Below are 26,905 nucleotides of genomic sequence, written 5' to 3'. Positions count from 1 at the left end.
GATTGCAAAGGGAAGAGTTGACGTAATTTCTTTCAGACGAGTGTGTGGTAGTACAGTGTTGAATAAATCTGAGAAAGCTTTATAGGTTTGCTGAATTACAAACTACATTTTAAGTGAGAAAATGGAGACATCAGAAGGATGTTTTAAATAAAGTTAGGGATGGTACATGAGAAAGCTGAGTTAGAAGCAGATCTGTGTTTGGCTCTGAAGTGGATAGTGGATCTCAGTGATAAGTGGCAGCAAGCCAGAGAGCTGAGATTGGGTGAGGGGAACCTTTGTCAGTTAGCTCCCAACAGGAAGCAGAAGGCACACCCAGATGAGGCTTTGAGCATAATTCAATGAAGCGAGTATTTAAAGAAGGATGGTCAAAGTTAAGGGAACCTACAAGGAGTTGCTGAGGTGTCCAGGGACTAGTGGCATTGAGCAGTGTTAGCCAGTCCCAAAGGGGTGAGAGCAGGAATCTGTGTTTCTGAAGCCAGGTGGGAGCTGTAGCTGTGGGAGGGCCGCTGGGCAGAAGCTGTTTGAAGGTCACCGGCACAGCCAGAATCACAGTGCTGAGGCAGATGATAGTGGTGAGAGGAGCTCCCCCAAAACTTTTCTCAGACCATCCTCTGGTTGCCTGCTAATGCCTCCACCCTCGAGGCAGGAGGACAACAGCCCCATCTAGGGGAAGCCCTGAGGGACCCCTGTGCTCCCTGCCCCAGGACACTAGAGAATAGATGGGGAGGGGAATGGCAAATAAGCGGCACAGAACCTTTATATACTGGCACAAAGCTTTATAGTCAACATCTTTAATTTGGAAGCATTTTTAGTCATGAGAATAGAAAATAGTTCATTGCTGCCATGCTTTAGAGTATAAATTTACCAGTTTGTGAAAAATTCTAGTATCTTTATATTTGTTCAAGGGGCCCATCTCTTATTCCTTTATTTCTCCCCCCTCTCAAGCAGTTTGAGTAAAAGAAAGACTGTTAGTTTATGATAATCCCAAGGAAGGAGGAGAGATCAGATTGCTTTGTTCTTCCAGGTCCCTTCACAAAAACTCCCACAAAAACAAACATTAAACACACACACAACTCTAGCAACCCGTTCTGTTGTCTTGTTTAGCTATTATATTGATTTAGGGAAAAACAGAAATGTCTGTTCTTGGAGCTTTGGGGTAGAGAGGCAAGATAGAAACTTTGGGTGGGAGGGAAGAAAGGAATTATTCATTACTGCTCTATGTAGTACAGTCTTACAGTGAAGTTAAGATCTTACAGTGAAGTTAAGAGGAAAGAAGCGAGAAGATTTGTAATTCTGTGTTTAGTGGTTGGAGTGGATACTGGGGCTCTGGCTGTGGGCTGGGATGTGAAGCACAGTTCTGGAAAGTCTGAGGAAGGGTGACTAGGATTTAGGAGCACTGTCCTGCTCATCACCTCATTCAGTTATTTGCTGAGCTTCAGATGTCTTTGGACACTCAGCTTGGAAAGAGTAGAGTCTGGGTTGCTCTGCACCATGCCACAACAGTCCTTGCTGGCAACGCCTCTAGATGAAGCGGTCTGTGGCTTGTCCTACATGTTTTCAGGGAATGCTGATATCTTCATTTCCTTCCTTGTCACACATACATGCTCAGAAAAACCTTCTTCACGTTCTTCTTTCTCTTCTACCTGCTGGAAGGAAAAGGATCAGACTTCACTTGTTTCCTTTAGTGTGTTGGCTCCTGGACTAGATGATAGGAAATCCAGAGGAAAGGGAGAGAACTTGCTCTACTGGGAAGTTCCTTCACGTAGACATGCAGTACAGGAGAAGGAATAGGCTTTGGGGACCAGACCCAAATTTGGCTTGAGATGTGACAGTAATAGGAAAGGTAGAAGAATTGAGGGAAAGAAGGAGGTAATGAGCAATGTATATTGAAATAGTTTTTGTAATGCGTCTGTCCGGTGAACCGGAAGGAAGGACTTAAGAGATGTGGCTAAGAGAAGCCATCTGTATGTGTGCAGTAATTGAACCCAGGTGTGGGGGTAAGCTTCCTGAATGAGTCTGTCAAGAAGGAATTTCATAGGGCCCAGCAGTAAGCCTTGTGGCTCCAAGAGAACCACAAGATGTCAGAAACAGGTGGTTAGACCAGAATGGCCAAGCGGAATAGTCGTGTCATATGTTTGATTATAGCTGTGTAAAAATGTGTGCAACAAAGAGAAAAACTGGAAGATTGCACAAAACAAAAGACCATGCTTTCGGGACAGTGTGTTTATGGATGATTTTCTCATCAAATTTTATTGGGTTTCATGGTTTTTACTTTAAAAAATGCATAGAGAGGCAGAGATATAAAAGGTTGGTGCCACAGTTAGAAGGCCTTAAGTGGTGTAGATTTTTATGTCAGTCAGTAGAGAGGTAAGGACCACTTAAATCAGGAAAGTGCCGTTTGAATTTGGCTCACGTTTCATCCTCACTCTTGATGAAACAGGAAGGAATTGGTTGAATCAATGAATCCAGTCCAGCAGTCTCGTGTATAGGTGAAGATACCCATTCTTTCCTTCCCTCACTCTCTCCTCCACACTGTGGTAGTGCTGTCACCAGTCTTGTGGTAATAGTGTGGAGGAATAAGTGAAGGAGTTTTGTCATGTCCTGCTGGAGTTGAAGGAACTATATTCCTTTTAACGTGTATTTACTCTTTTAGGTAACGTCTGTGCTCCCCTGCTCTGACTAGACTGCAAGCCCCTAGAGGGCAGGCCAATTTCACTACTTCCTCAGGCTCAGCATGTCTCCAACTGCATTTGCATCCTGTCCCTGGTGGGTTTCTTCCCTGTCACTGGCTGTTGTGTAAAGTTGGGTGGGGGAAGAAGACCTGTTTGAAGACAGATCTTGTGAAGAGATGAGGAAGGCTGAGTGTGCTGGTAATTAGTGTGCTGCAAATGAGATGTAGAGAACAGAAGGGACTCATTACATGTGGAGGAAGGGCAAGAAAGGAAGCTGAGCCTCTGAGGTGGGTAATGGTGAATTGCTGGTGAGGTGCCTGTGCAGCACTAAGAGGCGGTTGAGGAGAGAGTAGTCTGAGTTTGGGTAGAGTTCTGGTCAGAAGACACAGTTTATAAATCACTAGTACCTAAGGCTGTGCTCAGTGACCTCAGGCACCTGAGAGCAGAGTTGGGAGGGGCTTGACGGGGAGGGCGGTGCCTGTCCTTGCTGTTGTCATAGTGTGGCTTTATTCACTAGTGTGTAGACTGTGGTCTATCAGATGAGCCTTCATGAGATGTCCCCATTATTTTTTGAGCACTTCCCTTCTTAGTGGTACAAAAAGGTGTTCCAGCTCATGTTGTACTTTCCTTGCCCCAGCTCTAAAAGCTGCCATTTGCCAAGGAGCTCTGGTTTATTTAAGTGGGGAATGGTATTTAGAACATAAAATTGGGGCTTTTGTTTTGCTTCTTGCCACTGGGTAGTCATTGTTTGTAGGACCAAACGATGGTCCTACAAAAAAAAAAAAAAGGACAAAATGAAGAGGGGTGTACGTGTGTGTATCTGTAGTTCTAGTGGTCAAAAGGGATATTTTGGGATCTTTTATGTCCGTATGTAAAACAAAATTTGAAGTACATTGAGAAGCATAGAAAAATGTTAGGTCTGTATCCTTTGAGAAGGATAGAAAAATGTAAGATCCATATGTAAAACAAAATTTGAAGTACATTGAGAAGGATAGAAAAATGTGAGGTCTATTTCCCTTCTCCCATCCCAAAGCAAAATAATTTTAAATGCTTGTATATCAAGACTTTTCTGTTTTTTGTACCTAATGTCATATCAGCTATTTCCTTTGTGAAAACCAGCCCTGTTCTGTTCATGTATAAAGGTAACGTGAGGAACTTCCAGGAGTAGTGATCATGCTGTAAATCTTGGATTTTACATGATGTGACAAAACAAAAACAAAAAATCCCAGTTAAGTAGGATGCCACAGTCTTCCTGTGATACCTTTTTGTTATGGTAACAGAAGAGGGTCAGAATTGAGAATAAATTGGAGGAAATGTACTATTTGGCTTACAGATTGTTAGAGGAGAGAGTCTGTTCCTCTCTCTGAGTCGACCTTGGATCAGCATGGCATGATGCTTTGTCAGGTATTGTGAGGGCGGCGAAATACAGAGCTCGTCTAACCGGATTAGAAAGGTCTCCTGCTAGCAAGCACCAGGTAGGAATGAAGCCAGGGTTGTAAGCAGGAGATAAGGAGTTAACCAGTTTCATTTGTCTAGTAGTTTTCATTGTTTTAAGGGATATTGTTGTTGCTAAACTATAATCTAGAATTCAGACCTTTGATCATAAAACAAAATATGGTTCTAGTCAAGCAGAGTAATCATAAGTGAGCATGTTTGGACAGTAAGTAAATTTTTGAAACTACAAATATGTGTCTCTACCTTTCTGTCTCCCTTAGTAAAGCATTATCTTAGGTCCTTTGGAGGGATTGATCTGATGGGTAACTGAGGCACAGACCAAAAATTTATATCTGTGGTAAGCAGTGGATCCAGGGTGTTAGCACCAGAAAGTCTGATGATTGCTCTCATTTCCCATGAATGCAAGAAAGTAATTCTTATAAATCCATGATTGCTATATTACATATCCTCAGATAAGTATGATTTACTTAATATTGTATAGTAGAAGTATAGGTCATGTTATCCTGGAGTAAATGGTCAAAGCAGTACTTTTTTTTTTTTTTTTTTACCAGTTTTCTGATTTCTGAGTTTGCATATGTTTGCTTAATCCTAAGTATCAAGTTTTAAGAAAAATTGCGTATCTTTTGGAAGGTAATCTGTTAGAAGCGTGCTATTCTTAACTCTGGAAATTCTCTTTTCAGATGCTGTCTTTGCATTTCAATTACGTAACCCAGTGCACAATGGACATGCCCTGTTAATGCAGGATACCCATAAGCAACTTCTAGAGAGGGGCTACCGGCGCCCCGTCCTCCTCCTCCACCCTCTGGGTGGCTGGACAAAGGATGACGACGTTCCTTTGATGTGGCGTATGAAGCAGCATGCTGCAGTGTTGGAGGAAGGAGTTCTGAATCCTGAGACGACCGTGGTGGCCATCTTCCCATCTCCCATGATGTATGCCGGACCAACAGAGGTAGACTGCTTGTAAGATTTTCACTGCAGCAGTGTTAAAGCCACTCTTACTAACACAGCTAGTGTCACCATCCAATTGCTTTTTCTCTGCTGTGTAGGCCTGTTCCAAACATTTAGCATACATGACATCCTCTCCTGCTCATTGGGGATGTTCTCTGGATGTTAGGGACAGCCTTGAGAAAGGAAAGGTGGGGAGAGGTTTCCCTTGCTCTTGTGGGTCTTAGTGCCGGTTGTGAAGGAGGGGATGTTCCCTGCAGACAGGGCTGGGTGTGTTTGGGAAGTTATGCCACAAGCTCCTCTTGTAACTGCTGGCCACATTGCAGACACAACAACAACACTGATCTTGTCCCATTATCAAAGTTTTAGGTCTTTGTTAAAGAGGGGAGCTGGGCAAAGCCTGTTTGTTTATATTCTTCTCTATGTCCTTGTGTTTTCAGAGATAGGCACATTCCTTTCCTCTAGGTATAGGATGGGCACCTCTGGAATGAGGGTCTTTTGACCTACTTCAGGGGAAGATCTGCTACATTTTATGACTGCCTTAGGGAAAGGTGAGAGTGGCTTGGTTTTTTCTGCTGTTTTCTCCAATGTCAAGGTGCCATATTTTGGAGTAGTGTGTCTGAACCGTATCAGTATGCTAGCTGCAGCAATTCCTTCCCTGGCCTCAGATTCAACTCTGCTCACTACCCGCAAGAGCATGGTCTAGTGGAAATAATACAAGACTGTTGTTGAGCACAGTTCTGGGCCTGGGTTGCCACCAGCTGGTTTGTAATCTCACATTAGACTTCTTGAGACCTCTCTAGACTATGTTTAAGTGCACAGTAAGTGGTATAGGTAGGACTAAGGGTTCTTTAAGATTCTGTCCCATTCTAATCAGTTCGTAATTTGTCTTATTTTCTTTTAACTTCACATTGAAGTATATATATACACACACACACACACACACACACACACACACACACGAGAAAGTATATATGACAAAGTATATATGATTTGAGTTGCAGACGTATTAAAAGAAAAAGCACATCTTTCATAGATGCAAGTAAATGAATTTTTCCCATTGGAACAGCAGCATATAATCGGCTTCCAGATTAAAAAAAAATTTTATCGACACCCAGAAGTTTTTCTTCTTGCCCCTTTCTGTTCACTACTTGTCCTCCCCATAGGAGTCATCAGTACCCTTACATTAACATCATAGGCCCAATTAGCTTGTGTTTAAGATTGGATACTCTGGGAGCAGACTCTGAGAGTGAGGTGAGAGTTCAGGAAGTCTCTTAGGGAGAACTCTTGGGATCAACACCTCTGGAAGGGAAGAGAAAGGAAGGGAGCAGGATTTTGTAGAGGGGGAGGTGGAGCTACAGGTCAGTGTCAGTGGAGGCTTTAGTTGAGTCCATGTGAAGCTCTGGAAAGGCCCTTCAGAGATGTCCAAAGTTGCATGGGAAATAGGCATTATACCTCAGTGTTTCCAGGGGTTGGCTGCCCATGGGAGGGGGCTTACCTTTGGGTGCTGCTTCTCCTTTCAATAGAAGCAATTTCTGAGCGGGGTGACAGCTGCTGGTTGTCTGCTGGCAGCCGAGAACCTGGAGAGCCCACTCCCTTCCTGCAGAAGGCCTGAGTATTGCATCACAGCATTAAGTCCAGCTGGTTTTTAATATTTCTGTAATTCAAATCATACCACATATGCTCTTTTGTGTCTGGCTTCTTTCACTTTACATTGTGCTTGTGAAACTCACCTCTATTGTTATGTAATTAGTGGCAGATTGTTCATTCTTGGGGCTGTGTGGTGTTTCGTTGTGTGATTATACCCAATATTGTTGATGGGCATTTGGGCACTTTACAGATTTTTGCTCTTAAGAATAGTGCTGGCGTGAAGATTTTAGTGCATGTGTTTTTGTGGACATTTCTGTTGGTTATACCAGGGAGGAGAATTGCTAGGTCCTGGGATATGTATTTGTTCAGTGTTAGTAGATTCTGCCAGTCAGTTTTTTGATGTGGTTGTACCAGTTTACACTCCCATCAGCAGTGTATTGCCTCATCAGTACTTGAGTATCCTTTTCATTGTAGCCATTTTGGTCCTTTAGTCCTGATTACTTAGCCAAGCACTCTGTAATACTTTTCCTATTTCTTAACCAGCCTCAAAAAATGTCCTCATTGAACCAGTTTCACTGAAATGGAGTCTTAGTAAATGCATTGTAGTTATAAAGGATTGAGAAATAGAATATAATGATAGTCCATATTTTATTGATTTCTTTTTGTATTTTTCAGACAGTATTCTGAATGCTTGACATATGTTAACTAAATCCTTATCAAGATTGCTAATGTATAACTTATGTAAGTTATTTGTTTTAAGTTTTATGTTAGGTTTTATAACTTATGTTATAAGGATTAATCCTTATAAGAGGGTAGGTACTATTGTTATTCACAATTCACAGCTGAGGAACCTGAAGTAGGGAGGTTAAACTGTGTTCGGGATCACATAGTAGTAGTAAATGGTAGCGATAAAATCTGAACCTAAGTAATCTGGCTCCAGAGCTATGTACTATAATTTCACATAATTTTTAATATTATTATATAACATTAAGATATTTTTAAAAATGTGTAGCCACATCTTTTTTGAAAAGACTAGAAATAAATTCTTATAATATCCTATAAGAGTTCCAAAATAGTGAGTTAGGATGGCCCTAGCAACATTCGTTAGAGGTGGAATCTCCAAACAAACTTATTTTTTTTTCAGAGCCTAGAGGTGTGGGTTGTGATATTCTTTGTATAATATGTATTCTTAATCTTTGTATTCTTACAATACCTGACTCGTGATATTGGTATTATCTGCCTATATTTCTGTTGTTGAGAGGAGCAAATAGGATCAATGCAAATCATTTAACACATTGCCTGGCTCATGACAATATGTGGCAATTGATATAATTGGCTTCCTTTAAAAAACTACTTTGCTGCAAATTCTCAGCATTTCTAGGATTCTGGCCCCACATCCAAGGAACTGTCTATATCTCCAGGCTGCTTCATAAGTCTATGAAGTCCTAGAGTTTAATTATTACAGGGAGCCTGGGATGACCTACTGCCTAACAGGTTTCATGTCAGAGCGTGTGTCCTAGCCCTGATTTGGGATATCCTTTGGTGTTTAATAATGTATAAAGCTCATATAAAGAAATTGAAAATACCCATTTTATGAGTGCCTGTGCATGTGTCACTCACTGAATAGCTGCTTTGCATGCATTAGGTTACCCCACAACTTGGTGAGGAAGGTTTTGTTCTTGTTTTACCAGTGAGATTACTGAAGCACAGAGAGGCTAAGTGACTTAACTGTAGTCTGTAAAAGAAGACCAGAGCTGTACAGTGATTAAAGTAATAAAAACAGAACTTTATTCAGGAAGTATTGCAACAGGAGAATAAAGACCTCAGTATAGAACTGGGCTCAACTCTGAATACAGCATAGACAGGTGAGGATTGATAGCCAAGGACAGGGTGGAGATAAGTGGATGGAAAATTACTGAGGGGAAACATTGGAAGCAGGGGATTCTGGGATAAGTGGGATTCTTGCTGAAGGCAGGCCAGGATCATCAGATACCTGGGAAGTGGGTGGAAGATAAGGAATTTGATCAGATAATGAGGGTGAGCAGATACTGAGAACAGAGGATTCTCAATAAACAAACTTGGCAAGATTTTTGCTACAGTTGGGCAATGCAGGCCTGATAAGGATGGACACCAAAGGTCAGGGCTTAGAGGGCTCAGAGGAGCCTGACTAGTTAGTGTCTGTCTAGGAGACACGCAGAACTGGGACTGAAACTTGGGCCTGTTTTTTTTTTTCCTTCTAGGGCTCCTTGCTGCCAAGAAGCCTCAAAGTAACTTTGGGCTTTGACATTTGGAGGGAAGGCCAAGAAGTTAATTGTTCTGGGTGCCTACAGAGCTCCCAGGTTTTCTAGGGAGACTAAGAGGCACGTTAAAGCTGTGTCTGCCTCTACATCTCTTGTCTGGAGTGTGAATTGTGAGCGTAAGAGATGTGGTTCTTTTCAGGAAGGCCCAGCTCTGATGCCTGAGCAAAAGGTGGTTTTTTAACTGCTGAATTTGTGAAGAATAAGCTTTAGAAATTCTAGTAAACATCTTAATATTTCAGACCATGAAGTGTTTTAATGTTTTTAGACTGGCAGTATTTAGGCTGTTGGATTGCGCTACTTAGGAAAAGTGTCTCTTTTTCTCAAGGACCTAACTTGTATATTTGACTTATTTGGCTTATTTGCAGCCATAAGTGAAGAATTTTTTTGTAATAAAGAAAACACCCTCATTTTTGTAGCTTTTCCAGTGACATCAGGAAAAAGTCTGTCAGTAATGCTTATTTGCCAGCTAATAATAATAAAATAAAAACAATGACTCTTCCTTTAATCGTTTTCTGTAGGTCATTTAGAAGGCATTAGTACCAGATTTGTTTCCTTAGCACAAATGCTTTTCAGAACCATGAGCAGCTGTTAAGCCTATTTGATTATCAACAGGATGTTCCTGATTTTCCAGTCTGTAAAGATTTTATGGCTTGAATCTTAAATTCCATTTCAGGAATGGAGGAGGCGAGGATGTGGAGGAAGTGTTAACTTTCTAATGCTAAAATGGTGTTATAGATACACATTTTGTCTTTGTGAGGTATTAATTGACTACGTAGGAAATTCTGTTTGTCTCATCTCACTAAATACTAAGTCCATTTTTGTGAAGGATAAATAATGCTTTCTAAGACCTCTGACATGAAAGTGTCAAAGGTAAGATGTTTTTGAGAATGTGGATATATGTTACAAACAGATATACCCTCGGTTTATGAAGTTTTAATGAGGATTACCAGTTGAATTTGGGGGAAAATGAAGTTGGAGGTAGAGATTATCCTTTGCCATGAATATTACCCATGCACTGTTAAATGACTCTTTAAAAGAAATTGATTCTGTGTAAGCGAGTGGATACCCTTCACCAGGGACAGTAGAACATACTATGACATGGATGCCAGTGTGCCTGTTTAATTAGTCCATGCTTTACACCAGTATTTGGAGCAATGAGTAGAGTATCTGTTAGGATATAAACTTGTTCTTCCCTCTACACACTTCTAAGAGCTCTATCAACTGATGTTACTTCTTGAGATCTGAGTCTAATTATACAAGCCATAGACACCTAAGTTTTACTTGTACCTTTGACTCTCTTTGGGGGTCTTTGATAATTTTGTCTTCTCATTTATCTTGTTCCAAAGTTTCTTGAGTAGCATGATACCGTTCACAATCTCTTCCAAGATCTTTAGGATTATGTATTACTTATTTCTCCTGATGGGTCTGGGATGGTACCCCCATATTAAAGCACATTAATATTCCTGTAGCAAAGTGAATGATTTTTCTCACAAATAGGATCGGCAAAAAGGCTGACTGAAACTTCCTCAGTTTTGATCAGGTTTTGCTACCAAGTGAGTTACAAAACTGGGTTTTTAGATATCAGAAGTTTGGATAAGCAAGTTTGGGCCTGTAACACAAATGCATTTAGAGTGTGTTGATTTACTTTGAAAGTAATTTTGGGGATTTCTGTAGTCTATTTTATATACTTTTAGCTTATCTATGTCTTGAGAACTGAACTTATTTCATTAGGAAACATCAGATTTTGCAGGTGTTACAGGTTGCTTTTCATAGGGAAAAAAATGTCATTTTATTTTTTCTCTTAATAGAGTTTCAGTTCAGAATTTGTTCTTTCTTGTTTCTTACTAAAGCAGTATCAAATTCAGATTTGTCTGTTAGTCTGATTTTTCGGGTTTTCCTGATGTCCCAGCTAGGTAATCTATACAGCTTCCTCCCTAAGTGTCCTTGACACAGTGTCAGTAGCTCATTATAAATAGGAATGTGTGGGTTTTGGGATTGCACAGACCCAGGTCCAAAGACTTGATCCTTCACTAGTTCATTTTGCAGCTAGGATATGTTATTTGAATTCTCCAAGTCCCTGTTTTCTTATTTGTAGAACAGGAATAATAACTACCTTATTGATTTGCTTTAAACATTAAATAATATTTATAAAACATTTTGTACAGTGACTGGCATATTAGGAAGAGTTTGTTGATTGTTACCTAGTTTAATTTCCTCTTCTCCCCTAATGAAGGACCTCATGAAATGTTTTCCAGTGCCTTATCACCATGGTTGCCTTCCTCTGTTTTCTTAGAATAATAATCAGTGGGAGGGCAGAGAGCCTCTTGAGGGCCCCTGGGTTTGAGGAGCAAGAAGAAGAGGCGGAGGCTGAACGTTTCTGGGCTTGCTGTCTGTACTTTGAGCCCCCACTCTGGGAGGGCTGATACTGTCCTCACCTGACTGGGGATCTGGGCTTAGCCAGGGCAAGGTCACTTCCAAGAATAAAATTAGTTTGGTTGCTGATTGTTCTGAAAAAAATGCAGCTCTTACATTTGAGGTATATCTTTTTGGAGATTGAGACATTATCCTTAAAGATAAAGGAAATTTGGGGGAAATTCTGTATGTCTTGTATTGGACCTCATATACAAAATGAATACTTCAGACTCCATAATCTAGACTCCCTTTCAGCCCTTAAAATTGTTTGAGAGTTTTTGTATGTTTAATTCTCTCCTACAAGATGAAGAATGAAACGTCTAAGTACCTTTCATAATTTTTGCATTGCAAACTAGAAATGTGACTCTCATGAGGCAACTGTTCAATATCAATACAGAGTAATAGAACTTAATAGAGGCACTTAGAATATCAGTTGTATTAGTACAAAGAAGACCAAAAGCCACAGTATCAGGAATCTATATGCTGGGAGGATGAGCCTTGCCTTTCACTTGCCTGTCTAGATTCTCCCAGTCAGCTTGAAGAGTTTAAAATAATTCCAATCTCTGGAAAATCAAGAGGCAGGCCACTATGATTTGGGAATTTCAAGAAAATGTATTAATGCTAGATAATGTACAACCAAGATTAGGGATATTTTAATATGGAACTCATCAGATTAATTAAGGTATAGATTTTTTACACAGCAAAATTAGGTAATGCATTTGACTTCCTAAGGAATTTTTATAGCATTAAAACAAATACATTTTTGACAGTCTAGAAAATAATATTCAAACATTTACTAAAAAAAAGTTTCTGTGCCTGATGTTCTTTTATAAACCCTTTGAGTATATAAAGTTGGCCTTAGAGAATGTTGACTTTAATAAAATTTATTACACTTAAATAAATGCAGATTTTGGTGTGAAGATATAAAAAAAAACTACTTAAGTAGGACTTAAAATGTAATTGTTCAATTCATTATTCTCAGTATTTTTAATTCAGAAAAATTGAAAATGTCATATATCTAATCTGCCAGATTTCTGGAACAGTGAAATTTCTCAACCGTTAGGTGTGGGGAGAGAATGGTTTAGTGGTAGTGGTATATGTAAGCGGTATAGTCCATTTTATAATTTTATAATGTAACTTTAAATTTGAAAAGTAGGTTTTTAATTTGTTTTTGTTTTAGAAACTACTGAAAATAAAATTTACCAAAGTCTTTGCCAGGTTTGGAATTGGGGAGATAAGTGATAGACACTATTTTCAAATGGATTTGGAATGTATATAAACATCAGTTTTATAAAAAGGGGCATGAATTAAAAGGTTAAGAAACTCTTCTCAATAACATGCCATATTGGGATGAATCTAGAACAATTCTAACTCTGAAGGATTTTATATTATAAATGTTGTGTGTGGAGATATGTAACTGAGGTTCTTATCTATCAGCAATCATTGACTTATTAGTCATGTGGTATTTTAACCTATGAAGGATGGCAAGGAGAAGCCATTATAGAATTAAAATTTTCATAGATAAATTTTTTAAAGCATTGACTATAATTTGGATCAGAAACTACTTTCCTATTCTCACTATTGGATAGTAAATTTAACTAATTCTTACTGGTATGACTCACACTATGGAAATTAAGTAAAACTTTGAGTAAACCTTAGTTCCACAAATGTCTTTGGGAAGGAAATTTTGAGACAAATATCTGTTTATTTTAATTATAGTTATTTATTTTTAGTAACCCATATTCTGCCTTCCATTTTGATAAGACATTTCTCAAACCCTATCTAAAGGTGAAATGAGATAATTGTTGAACCTGAGTATTATTTATTTGAATTTGGTCCTCCTGGCCTCCCCTGCTTTTTCATTTTCTCGAATAAGGCAGTGTGGAAATTTTGTACCACGTCGTGAATCAGGTCCACACTGGGGATGTCATTATTCTGTTTCCAGAGTGTAAGCCCTGCCTTACACTCCAGAGTGTTACCCGTTTGGTCTCTTAGAATCCATACTTCTCATCACTCTCATTCCTCCTCTTGCTTGAGTTGCACGCTTCTGCTGTCGTTTCACTAGTAAGCGAATTCAGCAAATGATTTTCCAAAATCAGATTCTCTGGGGCATGATGATGGTGATAAAGATCAAGGCCTAGAATGTTTGTTTCGTTTCTCCGCAGCGTTTCTATTATGTATTTTGTATTGTAAAACTGCTTCTTAAACTTCCTATATTATAAATATCTTATGTTAATTTAAATATTGATCTTTTTTGAAATCATGGCACAGTTCCCTGCTGTTTAGGAATTTAATTCAATAACAACACCCAATTGAAGGATCTTTGGTTTAGTTTCTGTCTTTTGACAACCTGTAATGAATCCTAAAGTGAACCTTTTTGCATATTTGCCTCACAATATTTCTGGAATTGAAATTGCTTGGGGTTTTTGACATATTATCAAAATCTTGCCTTTCAGATGTCTTATAGCCAGTTTTCTTTCACATAAGCAGAGCAAAGTAGTGTAATACTGTTTAAAAAGGTAATCACTGTGCACTCACACCTGTTTTGTCACTGACTTTGAAATGCTGGAAGCTTGAAAGTTTGTGACTGACAAGCTAAATAGAGAAGCACACTTACTAAGCTGGGGTCTCTGTGTACCTGTGTCACCAAGTCCATGAAATACCACAGCTTCCAGAAAATGCAACTGTTGTGCTACTTTGGGTGATAAGAATATTTTAAAGTCTGTATAAAGTAATGTTTATTATGTAATTTTTTAGTTTCATGGTCCCAGCATGTAGATTATTCTTTCTGTAGGGTTATTACCAGCATATAAATTTATGTTAGTGGTTTTATTTTTAAAATGTTAACTCACTGGTCACCTCCTATTGTTTCTCCTTTTTGTTTCCTATAATTGCCTCACTTTATCATAAAAAACAGTTTGTAGGAGATTGGAAGTATGTAGAGGAAAACGGTCCTTATTTGTTCCACCTGTTTCCTTTAATTATTGGCCTGCTTTTAAATGTAGAGGTCATTGAATTGACATGTTGGATGAGCATCTTCTTGGCTTTGTTGATAACAAAAAGAATCATATTTGTGGAGATATTTTTCCCTTTAATTCTTTTGTTTATTTTAAACTGTACCCTAGTGAAAAAACATCAGCAAGTGTATACCATATTAAGGCTTGGGAATAAAATACAGTATGAAAGTTTAGATTTTTTTTCTCTATCTCTCACTTTTTGTTTTTAGCAGTCATCTTTAGGGAACATGTCTTTTTCAGACAGTAGGTTTCTCTGGTCAAGTACCTGGAAATTGATGAAGTCTATCTAAGGAAGTGTATCCATGGTTTAGGCAATGCCAATAGAATATAAAAAAGAAGGAAAAATAAAACATTTTAGAAAAACTTTAAAAATATATCTAGAATAGGCTGGGCGCGGTGGCTCACGTCTGTAATCCCAGCACTTTGGGAGGCCGAGGCGGGCATATCACGAGGCCAGGAGATCGAGACCATCCTGGCTGACATGGTGAAACCCCCATCTCTACTAAAAATACAAAGAAATTAGCTGGGCGTGGTGGCGGGTTCCTTAGTCCCAGCTACTGTGGAGGCTGAGGCAGGAGAATGGTTTGAACCCGGGAGGCGGAGCTTGCAGTGAGCTGAGATTATGTCACTGCACTCCAGCCTGGGTGACAGAGCGAGACCCCGTCTCAAATATATATATATGTCTAAAATAGTGTAGAAATTTTGGATATTGTGAATATTTTTGTTAAATTTAGCCAGCTTTTAATTTTTTTTCCAACTTGTGTAATGTATACAAAATCTTATGGTTCATATACTTTGGAATACATTTAAGCAGTGTGAGTTAGGAACCCTATGCACCAAATTAGGTAAAATATGAACTACGTTTTAAGAAATGTATTTCTTTGTTTGCGTTTATTTTAAATGATGTGTAGATAACATATCTTGTTAATTATGTTGGTAAATTTGAAGCTTAATAAAATGTTCCCCCATTTACTTGGAAAAAGTAAAACATGGTAGGAATGTAAATTAATATTACTTCCTAAAAATATCTTGAATGGACCTCAAATGCACAGAATTGGATTAATCATAATCTGTGGTACATGATGCCTTGTCATTAGCCTCTGAATTAATTACTCTTTTTAATTTTGATGATGTATGTATTTGTTATTTTTAAAAACTATTTAATGGCCAGGCATGGTGGCTCACACCTGTAATCCCAGTACTTTGGGAGGCTGAGGTGGGAGGGTCATTTCAGCACAGGAGTTTAAGACTAGCCTGGGGAACACGGCAAGACCTTGTCTCTACAAAAATTAAAAAAATAGCCAGGCATGGTGGCTCATCCCTGTGGTCCCAGCTACTTGGGAGGCTGAGATGGGAGGATTGCCGAGCCTAGGAGGCTGAACCTGCAATAAACCATTTTTGTACCACTGCACTCCAGCCTGGGTGACAGAGTGAGACCCTGTCTCAAAACCAATAAACAGACTATATTATGAACAACATAGAATTGCTGCTAACCTGATAAATATGACTTATGTCTAACAGGTACTCCTACCAATCCCATTCTTACACTGCCATTTCCATCATCCACTGCCCTCCACCGCCCAAGTAATCTCTGTCCTGAATTTTGTATTTTTCCCTTATCTTTACACACACACGCACAGTTTTATTTCATGTACATATGCTTAAACGATATATTGTTTCACTTTACTTGCTTCCAACTTTATATTGTGTTTTGGGACTTGCTTTCATTGCTTATGGCACTTATGGGTACACTTATGTTACTAAGATTCATGTGCCTTCTGTATAACATATATATCATATATACATATGTGAAAATATACCACAATTTATCTGTTTCCCATTGTTAAGTATTTATGTTATTTCCTTTTTATTGGGTGTGTGCTATTTTTGTTTTATATTGTTTTTGTGCATGTGAGCGAAGTTTCTTCTAGGAATGGAATTTCTGGATCCTGTGAAATGCAAATATGCAACTTGAAATGGTAACATAAAATTATTTTTAAAAAAGATTGTATCAGTTTACACTGTCACACTCTGAGTGATAAAACTGAAATGATCTGCAAGTTATTTGACAGGTATCACCTTTTGGGGGAAGTGATTTGATAATGTGTAGCTAAAGTGTTAAAATTGCATGGTTTTTGGCTATCCTTTTTCTTAAGAAAATAATCAGATCTCTTCATGTCCTACATCTCAATATGATGATTCTGTTCTCTGTATACTACCCTTGTGATGATCTTGTCTCATCTCCTGGCTTTAAATACTTTCTCTATTGCTTATTTTGCTTGAGTATCTTATCTCTAATTCACATCTCTTTTCTAAACTTCAAACCCATATATCCAGCCACCTGAGACTTGAATTATCAAATAGTTCAAATTTATTTAAAATGTTAACTGCCTCATTTTACCCTTTTCATATCTGCTTTATTTATAGCCCCTCCCCATCTAAATTGATTACTGTACTTTGAAAAATCTTGGAATCGTCCCTGAAAAATCTTGGAATCATCATTGACTCCTCTCTTTCTGTTATTCTCCATGCCTGATCTATCTACAAAAATGCCACTGCCACCTCTTTCAAAATATATTTGAATTCTGCCATGGTTATGATGGAGTAACTGATACTTGGCTTTGCCCTCATACATTGGACTTGCCCTCTTGCTGAAAATGGTAATAAAATTAAGTATGTAAAACGCCTGTTTAAAAGAATTGGAAAATAGGCAGTGCAGGAAAATAATCCCTGAGAGATGGAAAACACACAAAATAGACCCTATCTTTACCCTGGTTCTCTGCCTGGAGACAATTTCCAGTTGGAACCCAAGTAGAGGACAGTGGTCCTGTTGAGCTAAGGAAGCAGAGATTTTGGAGCTGCTGAAGCAGACATGCTGAGTATTTACAGGAGTGGAGGGGCAACAAGAGTGCACTAGTGTCTGCATTAGGAGGGCCACAGTGAAGTGGTCACTAGGCTCAGACCATGGCTTTGAGATCGGTGAAGAACTGTGTGCATTGTGCTTGCTGCTGGAATAGAGTGCCGCTAGATATTCCCATGCACAGCGCCACGGACAGATTATACAGCAGGAACAAGAAAGCAAAATGCAGCTTATCAAGACCAGGAAGAGAACTCCCTTTCTTCTACAGTGTCTTTCTAAAGTCCTGAACTGATAGAACTTAATGCTATGCTCACTGTAAAGGGAAAATGCTTAAAGGAATTTAATCCATTATTACAGAATAGGTACTGAGGGTGGATTTGGAATTGAGAGGCGAAAGATTGATGACACAGAAGGCTAGACTAGACCTGCCCCACAGGGTCTAATGCCAAGCCTCAAAAACAGAAGAAGTGCCTGTAAATAACCTGCCTGCTAAAATCAAGTCTTCACACTCTGAAGGAAAACAATGCAATTCAGACTCCTTAAATGTCCACAAGTCCAGCATACAATAACAAATTACTGGAAGCATACAATAGCGAATTACTAGAAGCTGCAGCAAAATGTGATTTATAATCTAGAGTAAAAACTGTTATTAAAGACATACCTGAGATGATGCTGTTGGAATAAGAGCATTAATGCCTTTAAAAAAAATACATAGTTCTATGGATGCGGAATCTCAGAAGAATGAAAACTGTTTAACAACAACAACAACAGCAACAACAAAAACAGAAAATAATACATCTTGACCTAAGTCAGTCAGGGAGATAACTGCAGGAAACTCTCACTGGTTCTCAGTGCCCATTTGATAGGCAGCATGTCATCTTTTTCAGAGGGTGAATTTTCTTTAGAAACTCTGGTTAGGAAGCAATTCATTCAGCTGAGTTTCACAGGAAATGTTTCACTGAATAATAGTAACAGCATCCGTGTGTGTGGCTGTTTTTCTTGAGGGCCAGGTGCTATCTTGAGTGCTTTCAAATATTCTATTAACCTTTGGTGTTAAGCATTATTCTCATTTTTATAAATTAAAAGACTGCATTTATGTAAGGAACTTACTTAAGGACACTCAGTCAGTAAGGGGCAAAGCTAGGACTCAAATCTAGGATAGCCTGACTCTTAAGGTCTGTATTCTTAACCAGATATACCATTGATGAAAGCTGACTTACATTCTTGTGACTACAAAGTATAGTAATTTTTCAGTAGGTTATAAGTTGACTCACAACAGGTATTCTTGGAAGAGCTTCATGTGTTCTGTTTATTCATGTTTATTCAAAATTTAAAAGTATTCTCATTGGAGAACCATTCAGTAAAATGTAAATGAAAATCATTCAAGTCACCTGCAAGAGATTGTTGACTCATGGTTTTAATTTACTCATATAACCTCTAGAGGAAATCAAAGAAGCAATTAAATTTTCTAGTAATTGTACAAGACTAGAAATTAGAACTGGCCACTGCCACCAATAATGTTCTACCCCCCGGTAAGGTGCTTAATTTTTCTGAGCTTCAGTTTCCTCTCTGATTTTAAAAGGACAAAAGGAATTGGGTTAAATTATCTGAGCTTCCTTACATATTAAAACTAAGTCAAACATTTCCAGATTATTGACCTTTGGGTACTTGAATGATAGACATAGATATTTAACAGGCAAATTAGGTTTTACTGAAGAACTTAAACTGCCCTTTTAATTTAACTCCATATAAGTAACTTCTAATTTGCATGAGGCAGAAAAGATTTTCCATTTAAGTGGAGTTGCAGAGCAATTAATTGAAGATAAAATTCTGATTGATCTGTTGATTACAGGAGTCTGAACTGAGAGGTCGTATGTCTGTCTACTGTGTAGGGACTTAGGGGAGTGATCAGAATTGTTGTGAAGAGCTGAATCTGAGGGTGGGTGGAAGAAGTAGTAGCATATATATATATACACACATACACATACATACACACACACACACACACACATATATATGGAACAAACATCTGTCAGCATCATAGTTTGCCATATTGTTCATTCAGAACTATGATAGTTCCTTCCTAGTTCTAAGAACTAGGAAAGTGCCAGGGGGCTTTTTAATGGGCTACAATTGGAAAAACTGCATATCACTTTGGTAGTCATTCCTTTGGTCAGTACTCAGTCATATGGCCACACTGCAAGGAACACGGGAATTATGTTAAACTGTGTGCTCATGAAGAAGGTTAGAGCAAGGTACACAGAAACCTGGGAAAACTACGCAAGTGGAAAAAAATCAAGGCAATCTTTAGGAAAAACAGTTGTACAAAAAAGGGATTAAAATAGAGATAATAGTGGCTAACATTTATTGTATGCTTACTGTGTGCCAGGTGTTATTCTAAGCCCTCACATTTCATTTATTTTCTTAAAACTTCTATGAGATAAATACTATTATAATCCTCACTTTACAGATGAATATTGATTTCACCAAAAATGTTGATATCACTGTATCTGTTGGAGAATAAGAACCTCATTAAATACTCAAATGTGGTAGGAAATCTAAGTGAGGTGAAAATAAGGTCTATGTTATGTACTATGTAAAATTAAACAGTCAAAACAAAGTGTAAGCATGCTGTTTGAAAACATGCAGGCAAACATTAGTAGAAACAACTGAAAAAGTTGAAACCCCTCAGGGTGAACAATTCAGGTGTGAGGTATGGAATTGCCCTCTTACTGTTGCACTTTCTAAACTATGTTGGTAAATAGATAAGTACCTGGTGTGCAGGAAATTATCGGGAGACATAAAATGAAAACAAAACCATAAAAGATGATTTGGTTATTTATGTGTAGTAGTCATCATTTATACCTTATTTTAATATGGAACAGTGATGGTTTTATAAATTTCTAAATAATAGAGCCTTACACTGAAAGGGAGCTAAGACCAAATTTCTAGGCCTGAGTTTATCCTAAACTTTATTGACCAGTCACGTAACCTTCACTTTCTTCAAATCTTAAGGAGACTGTTGAACTAGAGATGATCTTTTACTGTCACTTTAAGTTCTAAGGTTTCATTATTCTAGATGTTAGACTAATTTTGGTTTTTAATAATAGGTCTTACTAGGTCTGAAACTAGAGGCTTCAAGGCTAGTTTTGGATGCAGCATGGCTGTTTACTCACAACCAATCTTTTTTTTTTTTTTAGCTAGTATTGGGCATATGTTACAAGATTAGTTATATATTAGCTATATGATTTTCTCAGTACGAGTTTTTGTAAGTACTTACCTGTCTTTTTTATCCAACAGGGTTTTTTTTCTTAGCCTGTTAAAGTATAATATACAGAAAAGTTCATAAATTATAAGTGTGTATATATCTCAACTTTTACAGTGAGCACACCCTAATTACCAGAACCCAGATACTGGATCAAGAAACAGAGCATTACCATGATTCCAGAAGCTCCTTGCAGTTGCCTTCCTCCAGGGATCAGCCATTATCCTGACTTCTAACCTCAGAGATTAGATTTTGAGCTGTATAAATGGCATCTGGTAGTTGTGTAAAATCAAACATCTAGACACATGTAGATTTACATATAAGTAATACATAAATATATATACATATATATCCATAAATATTTATGCTTTTAATCTTTTGGTTTGGGGGAGATTTGTTACTGTTTTTTATTAGTTTTGTTTCTGGCTTCCCATGATGATACATCTAAATTTGTTGAGATTTCCTACTGATAAAGATTATGTAAAAAGCATATGCATTTATTATCCACTTACTACTTCTAAGTACATAGTCATAAAAGCAAAGTTATCCAAAATGAAACTTTTATTCTAGGTCCAGTGGCATTGCAGAGCACGGATGGTTGCAGGAGCCAACTTTTACATTGTTGGACGAGACCCTGCTGGCATGCCTCATCCAGAAACAGGGAAGGATCTTTATGAGCCAAGTCATGGTGCCAAAGTGCTGACGATGGCCCCTGGTTTAATCACTTTGGAAATAGTTCCCTTTCGAGTTGCAGCTTACAACAAGAAAAAGAAGCGTATGGACTACTATGACTCTGAACAGTAAGTCTTACATTCTCTGTACAAATCTTTGAAGTACTTTGTGGTCTAGCTGTACCCAGGGATTTAGCTTGTTGTCTGATCTTTACAACTGTACTGATGACAGGCTTTGTTGTACCCATGTCAGAGAAAGGTAAACCCAGAAAACTAATTTCCCAATATTCTGGAAATTAGAAGTAGAAATAAAACTTGAATCTAGTTTCATGGTTTCAGGAATTTTGTTTTGAAGTCTGTAAGGACAGTATTGTTATTTCTCTGCCTACTGTGTCTGCTGTAGCTTACTGAGCATAAGTAGTTTGAGGACTTAGTGATGATTACTCTGGTAAGCCCAGGGAATCTATGTATGGAGAGAGAGTTTAGCTAATATTTGTGCAATCACTATGTGACAGGCAATGTCCTAATTATTTATGAGTATTAAATTGTTTACAGGTTGTGTATCTCTTGTATGAAATGCCTGGGGCCAGAAGTGGTTTTGATTTTGAATTCCTTCAGATTTTGGAATATTTGAATATTTGAATGAGGTACCTTGGGGATGGGACTCAATTCTAAACATGAAATTCATTTATGTTTCAAATATACCCTTATATGTATAGCCTGGAGGTAATTTTATACAGTTTTTTACATAATTTTGTGCATGAAACAATTTGTGTACATTGAGCCATCAGAAAGCAAAGGTGTCAGAGATGGAATTTTCCACTTTTGTCCTGTTGGTGCTCAAAAATTTTCAGATTTTGGAGTATTTTGGAGTGTGGATTGGGGTGTTCAACTTGTATTTTCTATAACAATCTCTAAAGTAGGTACTGTTACCTCCATTTTATAGGTGAGTATCCTGAGGCATACAAAGGCCAAATAGCTTGTATAAGGTCACAGGACTAGTAAATGGTAGCTTAGCATATGAAGCCAGGCAGTCTGGTTGTAGAGTCTGTGCTCTTAATCATTAACAGCACAACTTCTGTCTTCAAAGATCTTAGGAAGAGCAAAAAACCCCAAGCTTTTAGTACAAATTATTGGTAGTATTGAACATTGTATTTGTCCATTTTCACAGTATTATAAAAAACTACATGAGACTGGATAATTTATAAAGAAAAGAGGTTTAATTGAGTAACAGTTCTGCATGGCTGGGGAGGTAAAGGGGAAGCAAAGCACAATTTACATGGCCACAGGAAAGAGAACAAAGCGGGGAAGCACCACACTTCTAAACCATCAGATCCATGGGAACTCACTATCATGAGAACAGCATGGGGGAAACTGCCCCCATAATCTAATCACCTTCCACTAGGTTCCTCCCCTGCGTGGGGATTACAGTTCAAGATGGAATTTGGGTGGGGACACAGAGCCAAACTATATCAAACATACGTGAGGGGACTTCAAAAAGTTTGTGGAAAATGAAATTAAAACATACAACTAAAAAATGTAAACTTTATTTCTCAACATAAGCTACATCAAGATCAGGACACTTTTGTAAGTGATGATACCAGTCATTTAATCCATTACTGAAGGAGGAGGGTATCTGGAGATCTGGAGACTAAGGATAAAAAAGAACAAAGTGTCCTGGGAATTTAACCATGTCAATGTAGTCTTTTTTGACTGAAGAAAAATGGGTGCCCCTTAAAGATTTTTTAAGATTAGGAAATGAAGCCAGAAAGAGCCAAATTAGGACCTTAGAGGTGGATGCCTAATAGTGTCCCATTGAAATTCCTGTAAAATTGCCCTTGTTTGATGAGACGAATGAGCAGGAGCATTGCCATGGTGGAGAAGGACTCTGGTGAAACTTTCCTGGGCATTTTTCCGCTAAAGCTTTGGCTGACTTTCTCACAACATTCTCATAATAAGTAGATGTTGTTGTTCTTTGGCCCTCTCAACAAGCAAAATGCCTTGAGCATCCCAAAAAACTGTTTCCTCGACCTTTGCTCTTGACTGGTTCACTTTTACTTCGACTGGACCACTTCTGCCTCTTGGTAGTCATTGCTTGGTTGTGCTTTATTTTCAGGATTGTACTCGTAAAGCCACGTTTGGTCTCCTCCCTCAATTCTTACCAGGATCTTGATCCCACGTGTTTAAAATGTACATTGACAGCTTTGCTCTTGTCTGCAGCTGATCTGGGTTTGGCACCAGTCAAGTGGAAAGTTTGCTTAACTTTAATTTTAATTTTAACTTTAACTTGAATTTAACTTTAATTTTATAGTCAGAATCGTGTAAGCCACACCAATTGAGATGTCTATGGTGTTGGCTTTTGTTTCTACTGTTAGTTGTTGGTCTTGGGCATGGACAAGATTAACTTCTTCCTTGAAAATTTATGTGGTGTGCCACTGTGGGCATCATCTCCAACATCATTTCGTCTCTTCTTAAAATGTAAACTGCTGATTTCTTTGGGATATTATCCCCATAAACTTTTCCTGAAGCATCAGTGATTTCACCATTCTTTTACCCAAGCTTCACCATAAAGTTGGTGTTTGTTCTTGCTTCAGTTTTAGCAGAATTCATATTGCCCTGATAGGGGCTCTTTTCAAACTGATGTCTTACCCTTCCTAGTGCCTCAAATTAGATCCTGTTCAGACATGGTATAATCAGTTAGTGTGAGTTTATTTTGGTGAAAAATTGAAATCCATGCATAGTTTTTTTTCATAATGAACATTTTCCATGAACCTTTTGGAGACCCGTTGTATCTGTCTCTCTTTGACTGACAGAATTGTATTAACTTTCATCTATAGGTAGTACACTCTGCAAGTTTAAAGTGGTAGTGTGACAGGTAGGTAGCCCTGTCCTTGCTATGTGACTTGAGAGTCCTGTCTTCTCTGCCCTGTTTCCATGTCTCTGAAATAAAGGCAGTGGACAGGATGATTCCCTTTTAGCCCAAAATGTATAGCTCTTTGCATTATCTAGAGCACCTACTCATTTTTATACCTTAGTAGGTACTTGTACATACGGATTGTTTTGTGCTTGACCTTTATTTAGTATACCTGCTCTTTTAGTACAAATCACAATCCACATTCAGCAAGCAAACAAATAATTCAGCAAGCAAAACAAGTAATTTTTTAAATTTACATTTTTATCAGTGTCAGCTCTACTGACATGTACTAATTGGAAATTGACTATGGCCTAGTAACCATTAATCTGAAAGCTGCCATCCTTTGCCGTGGTACTTCATAGTTGGTTCCCCATTTAGGAATAATGCAGCCCAGACCCTGTGTCCTCATTTGTGTGGCTCATTTTGTAATAGTGGAGACAGAAGAGACAAAGAAACCTTTAAAAAATTAAAACAACATTCTCTCGTTTCTAAAATGGATGTAAAGTTTGTTGTCATTTGATTTATTTGAAATAAATGATAAGTTGTCTGGAGAAAGAAGTACTATTATTACCAGTGGAGATTGGGGGATGTTAGGTTTCTCATTAATGACAGAAATAATTCTGGAGACAGTGCATACTTTTAGATGATAGCCGACTTTTCTGAGAGGTGAACTGTAGCTAAAATACAGGAAAGTCTTATGAGAGTGAATGAACAGAAAAGGCTTTCATAACTGGGGCAGGCAAGTGTAAAAGGACTCCTGACTGTTCCCTATATAATTCAAGACAGGAGGTATTCTAGTTTATATTTTCTGAAGATCTGAAATGTGGCCCAGATTCTGGTATACTTCTGAACCACACCAAGAGAAAAATTTGCAACAAACTAGAACATTTTTACCCTTGTACAAAATTAGGTTTGTAAACATTTAGAAATAGTTCTAAATCATGTGGAGTTTTTTTGCCTTTAAAAGAAATATGTATATGTATGTGCATATATACTATATATGTACACCTAGTACGATTTCACTTTCTAAAAAGTGCAACTGTAAAAGTGATGTGCTGAGAGTTGTAAAAGGATTTTTTCTACCAATGGACCTTTTCTACCAAAGGATGCCTTAAAAGTTTTTTAAGAAAAAAAAAAAGAATAAAAAGAAATTATAGTAAACTTTGAGCTGTTTTACCACAAAAGGTGATTAAAACTTTAAAATATAAATTGATTATTAAGGGAAGTAAAAAAGTTTTGGGTACAGTTCTGCCCTTTTATGGTAGGCCATTGTCAAAAATTCTGATTTACTTAGTCTGAGGAGAGGCCTTATCATTTGTAGTTCTTTTAAAAGCTGGCTACCCTAAAATCACTAAAAAAGGGTAGAAGTGCCTTCCTACAGATCTATAAAACATACAGTGTCAAGTGAAATGCTGGGCCCAGAAACCTTTTGCTTCTCACCTAGTATAAAATTTATTTAGTTTTTGTATAAGGGATTATGAACACAATCTTGTTCTGAGAGTTAGGATTAACTTCCTTAAGTTGCTAATATAGTGGCAAGGGAGAGAAAGAAGAGAGAAATAAAATTATTATGCTAGTGGCTAAATGCTTAAAACTTAGGTGAATTTCCATTTTGATGAGTTATGAAAACAAAACCAAACTAAAAAGAGTAGAGCTTTTCTTTACACTTCTTGTGCCGAAATGTTTCATTACTGTGGTCTCTGCATGATCAGTTGGTTTAATCATACGCAGGACCCTAAACCCCATCTGTATGTAGTTGACTGATGTGCTGGTAAGCCTTTGATAACTTTGATATTTGGTTAAATAACTGTGTAGTATTGCTTTAAGTTTCTCTTTTAATCATTCAGAAGCTAAATAATTACATCAGTTCTCATAAGATTTTCCAAAGATGAATTCTATATTAGTTGCATGAGTGGCTCATTTTCTTGGAATCTTTTGGGGGTTACCAAATCTTAATAACTGGGGAAGCTTTAAAACTGCCTTAGTTTTCTAACTTTTTGTGTTTGTATTCAAAAGTAATTAAGTTGATGGTAATATGTTGGAAAGTGATTAAAATTTTGTGGAAAGGCGATAGCCTTTGATGTAGTGAGAAAACAGTTATTAATTATGCACAGATGAGGTTGTCTTTTGTTTGATTAATGGATGTTACTTAGCGCCAGCTTTTATGTAATTAATGAATTTGTTTTGTTTTTTATTTGATTAAATACCAATGTAAGACAAGGCTTAGGAGAAAAGAAACAAACTTCATGAAGATTTCAGGCAAAACATTGTTGATAGGAATTACGACAAAAATCATCTGTTTATATTTAGAAAGTTAAGGAGGTTCAAATTAGTTGTAATAGGGACTAAAGGAAATTTAGTTTTAGGACTACAAGATTAAAGCTCATTCTTTCAGATATTGCAAATAAACTTTTAGAGGTAATTCAATTATCTTATTTATATTTTTTCCTCTATTATAAAGTAAGTCTTTGTATTAGGGTAGATAGATACAGAATTATTCAGATTAGTGAAATAGTAAACTCAAAAAGCAGACAGAGTACACACGAGTGAGAGTGCCTTGTGGAAATTTGTAAATGAATGGGTAGGTGCACATAAATGCCTGTTGTCTGGTTATTTCCACATTTTCAATACAGTATTTCTTTCGTGTGTTTGATGCCAGAGTGTACTTTAAATCATGTACTATTAGTGTCATTTTTAAAAAACACTCTGACTATAGGCATCTTTCGAGGCTTTTTCAGATATACTTTCCATGGGAGAGCTCATCTGTTCCTGTGGTTTCTGTGGGGGTGATTTTTAAACCTGTA

General features: G+C 37.7%; 1 protein-coding gene across 1 annotated transcript in view; it reads left to right on the top strand.

Moving 5' to 3' along the window:
- Positions 1 to 26,905, top strand: part of PAPSS1 (3'-phosphoadenosine 5'-phosphosulfate synthase 1) — a 103,969-nt gene that overhangs the window by 65,317 nt on the left and 11,747 nt on the right. The window contains exons 10-11 of the mRNA XM_033214941.1: positions 4,808 to 5,076; positions 21,087 to 21,316. Coding sequence (XP_033070832.1) covers positions 4,808 to 5,076; positions 21,087 to 21,316 — 499 coding nt within the window. The remainder of the gene's footprint in view (positions 1 to 4,807; positions 5,077 to 21,086; positions 21,317 to 26,905) is intronic.

Source organism: Trachypithecus francoisi, unplaced genomic scaffold, assembly GCF_009764315.1.
Source record: "Trachypithecus francoisi isolate TF-2019V2 unplaced genomic scaffold, Tfra_2.0 Lachesis_group1, whole genome shotgun sequence".
Taxonomy (NCBI): Eukaryota; Metazoa; Chordata; class Mammalia; order Primates; family Cercopithecidae; genus Trachypithecus; species Trachypithecus francoisi.
The sequence above is the reverse complement of the archived record's forward strand: the minus strand, read 5'-3'. Positions and strand labels throughout refer to the sequence as shown.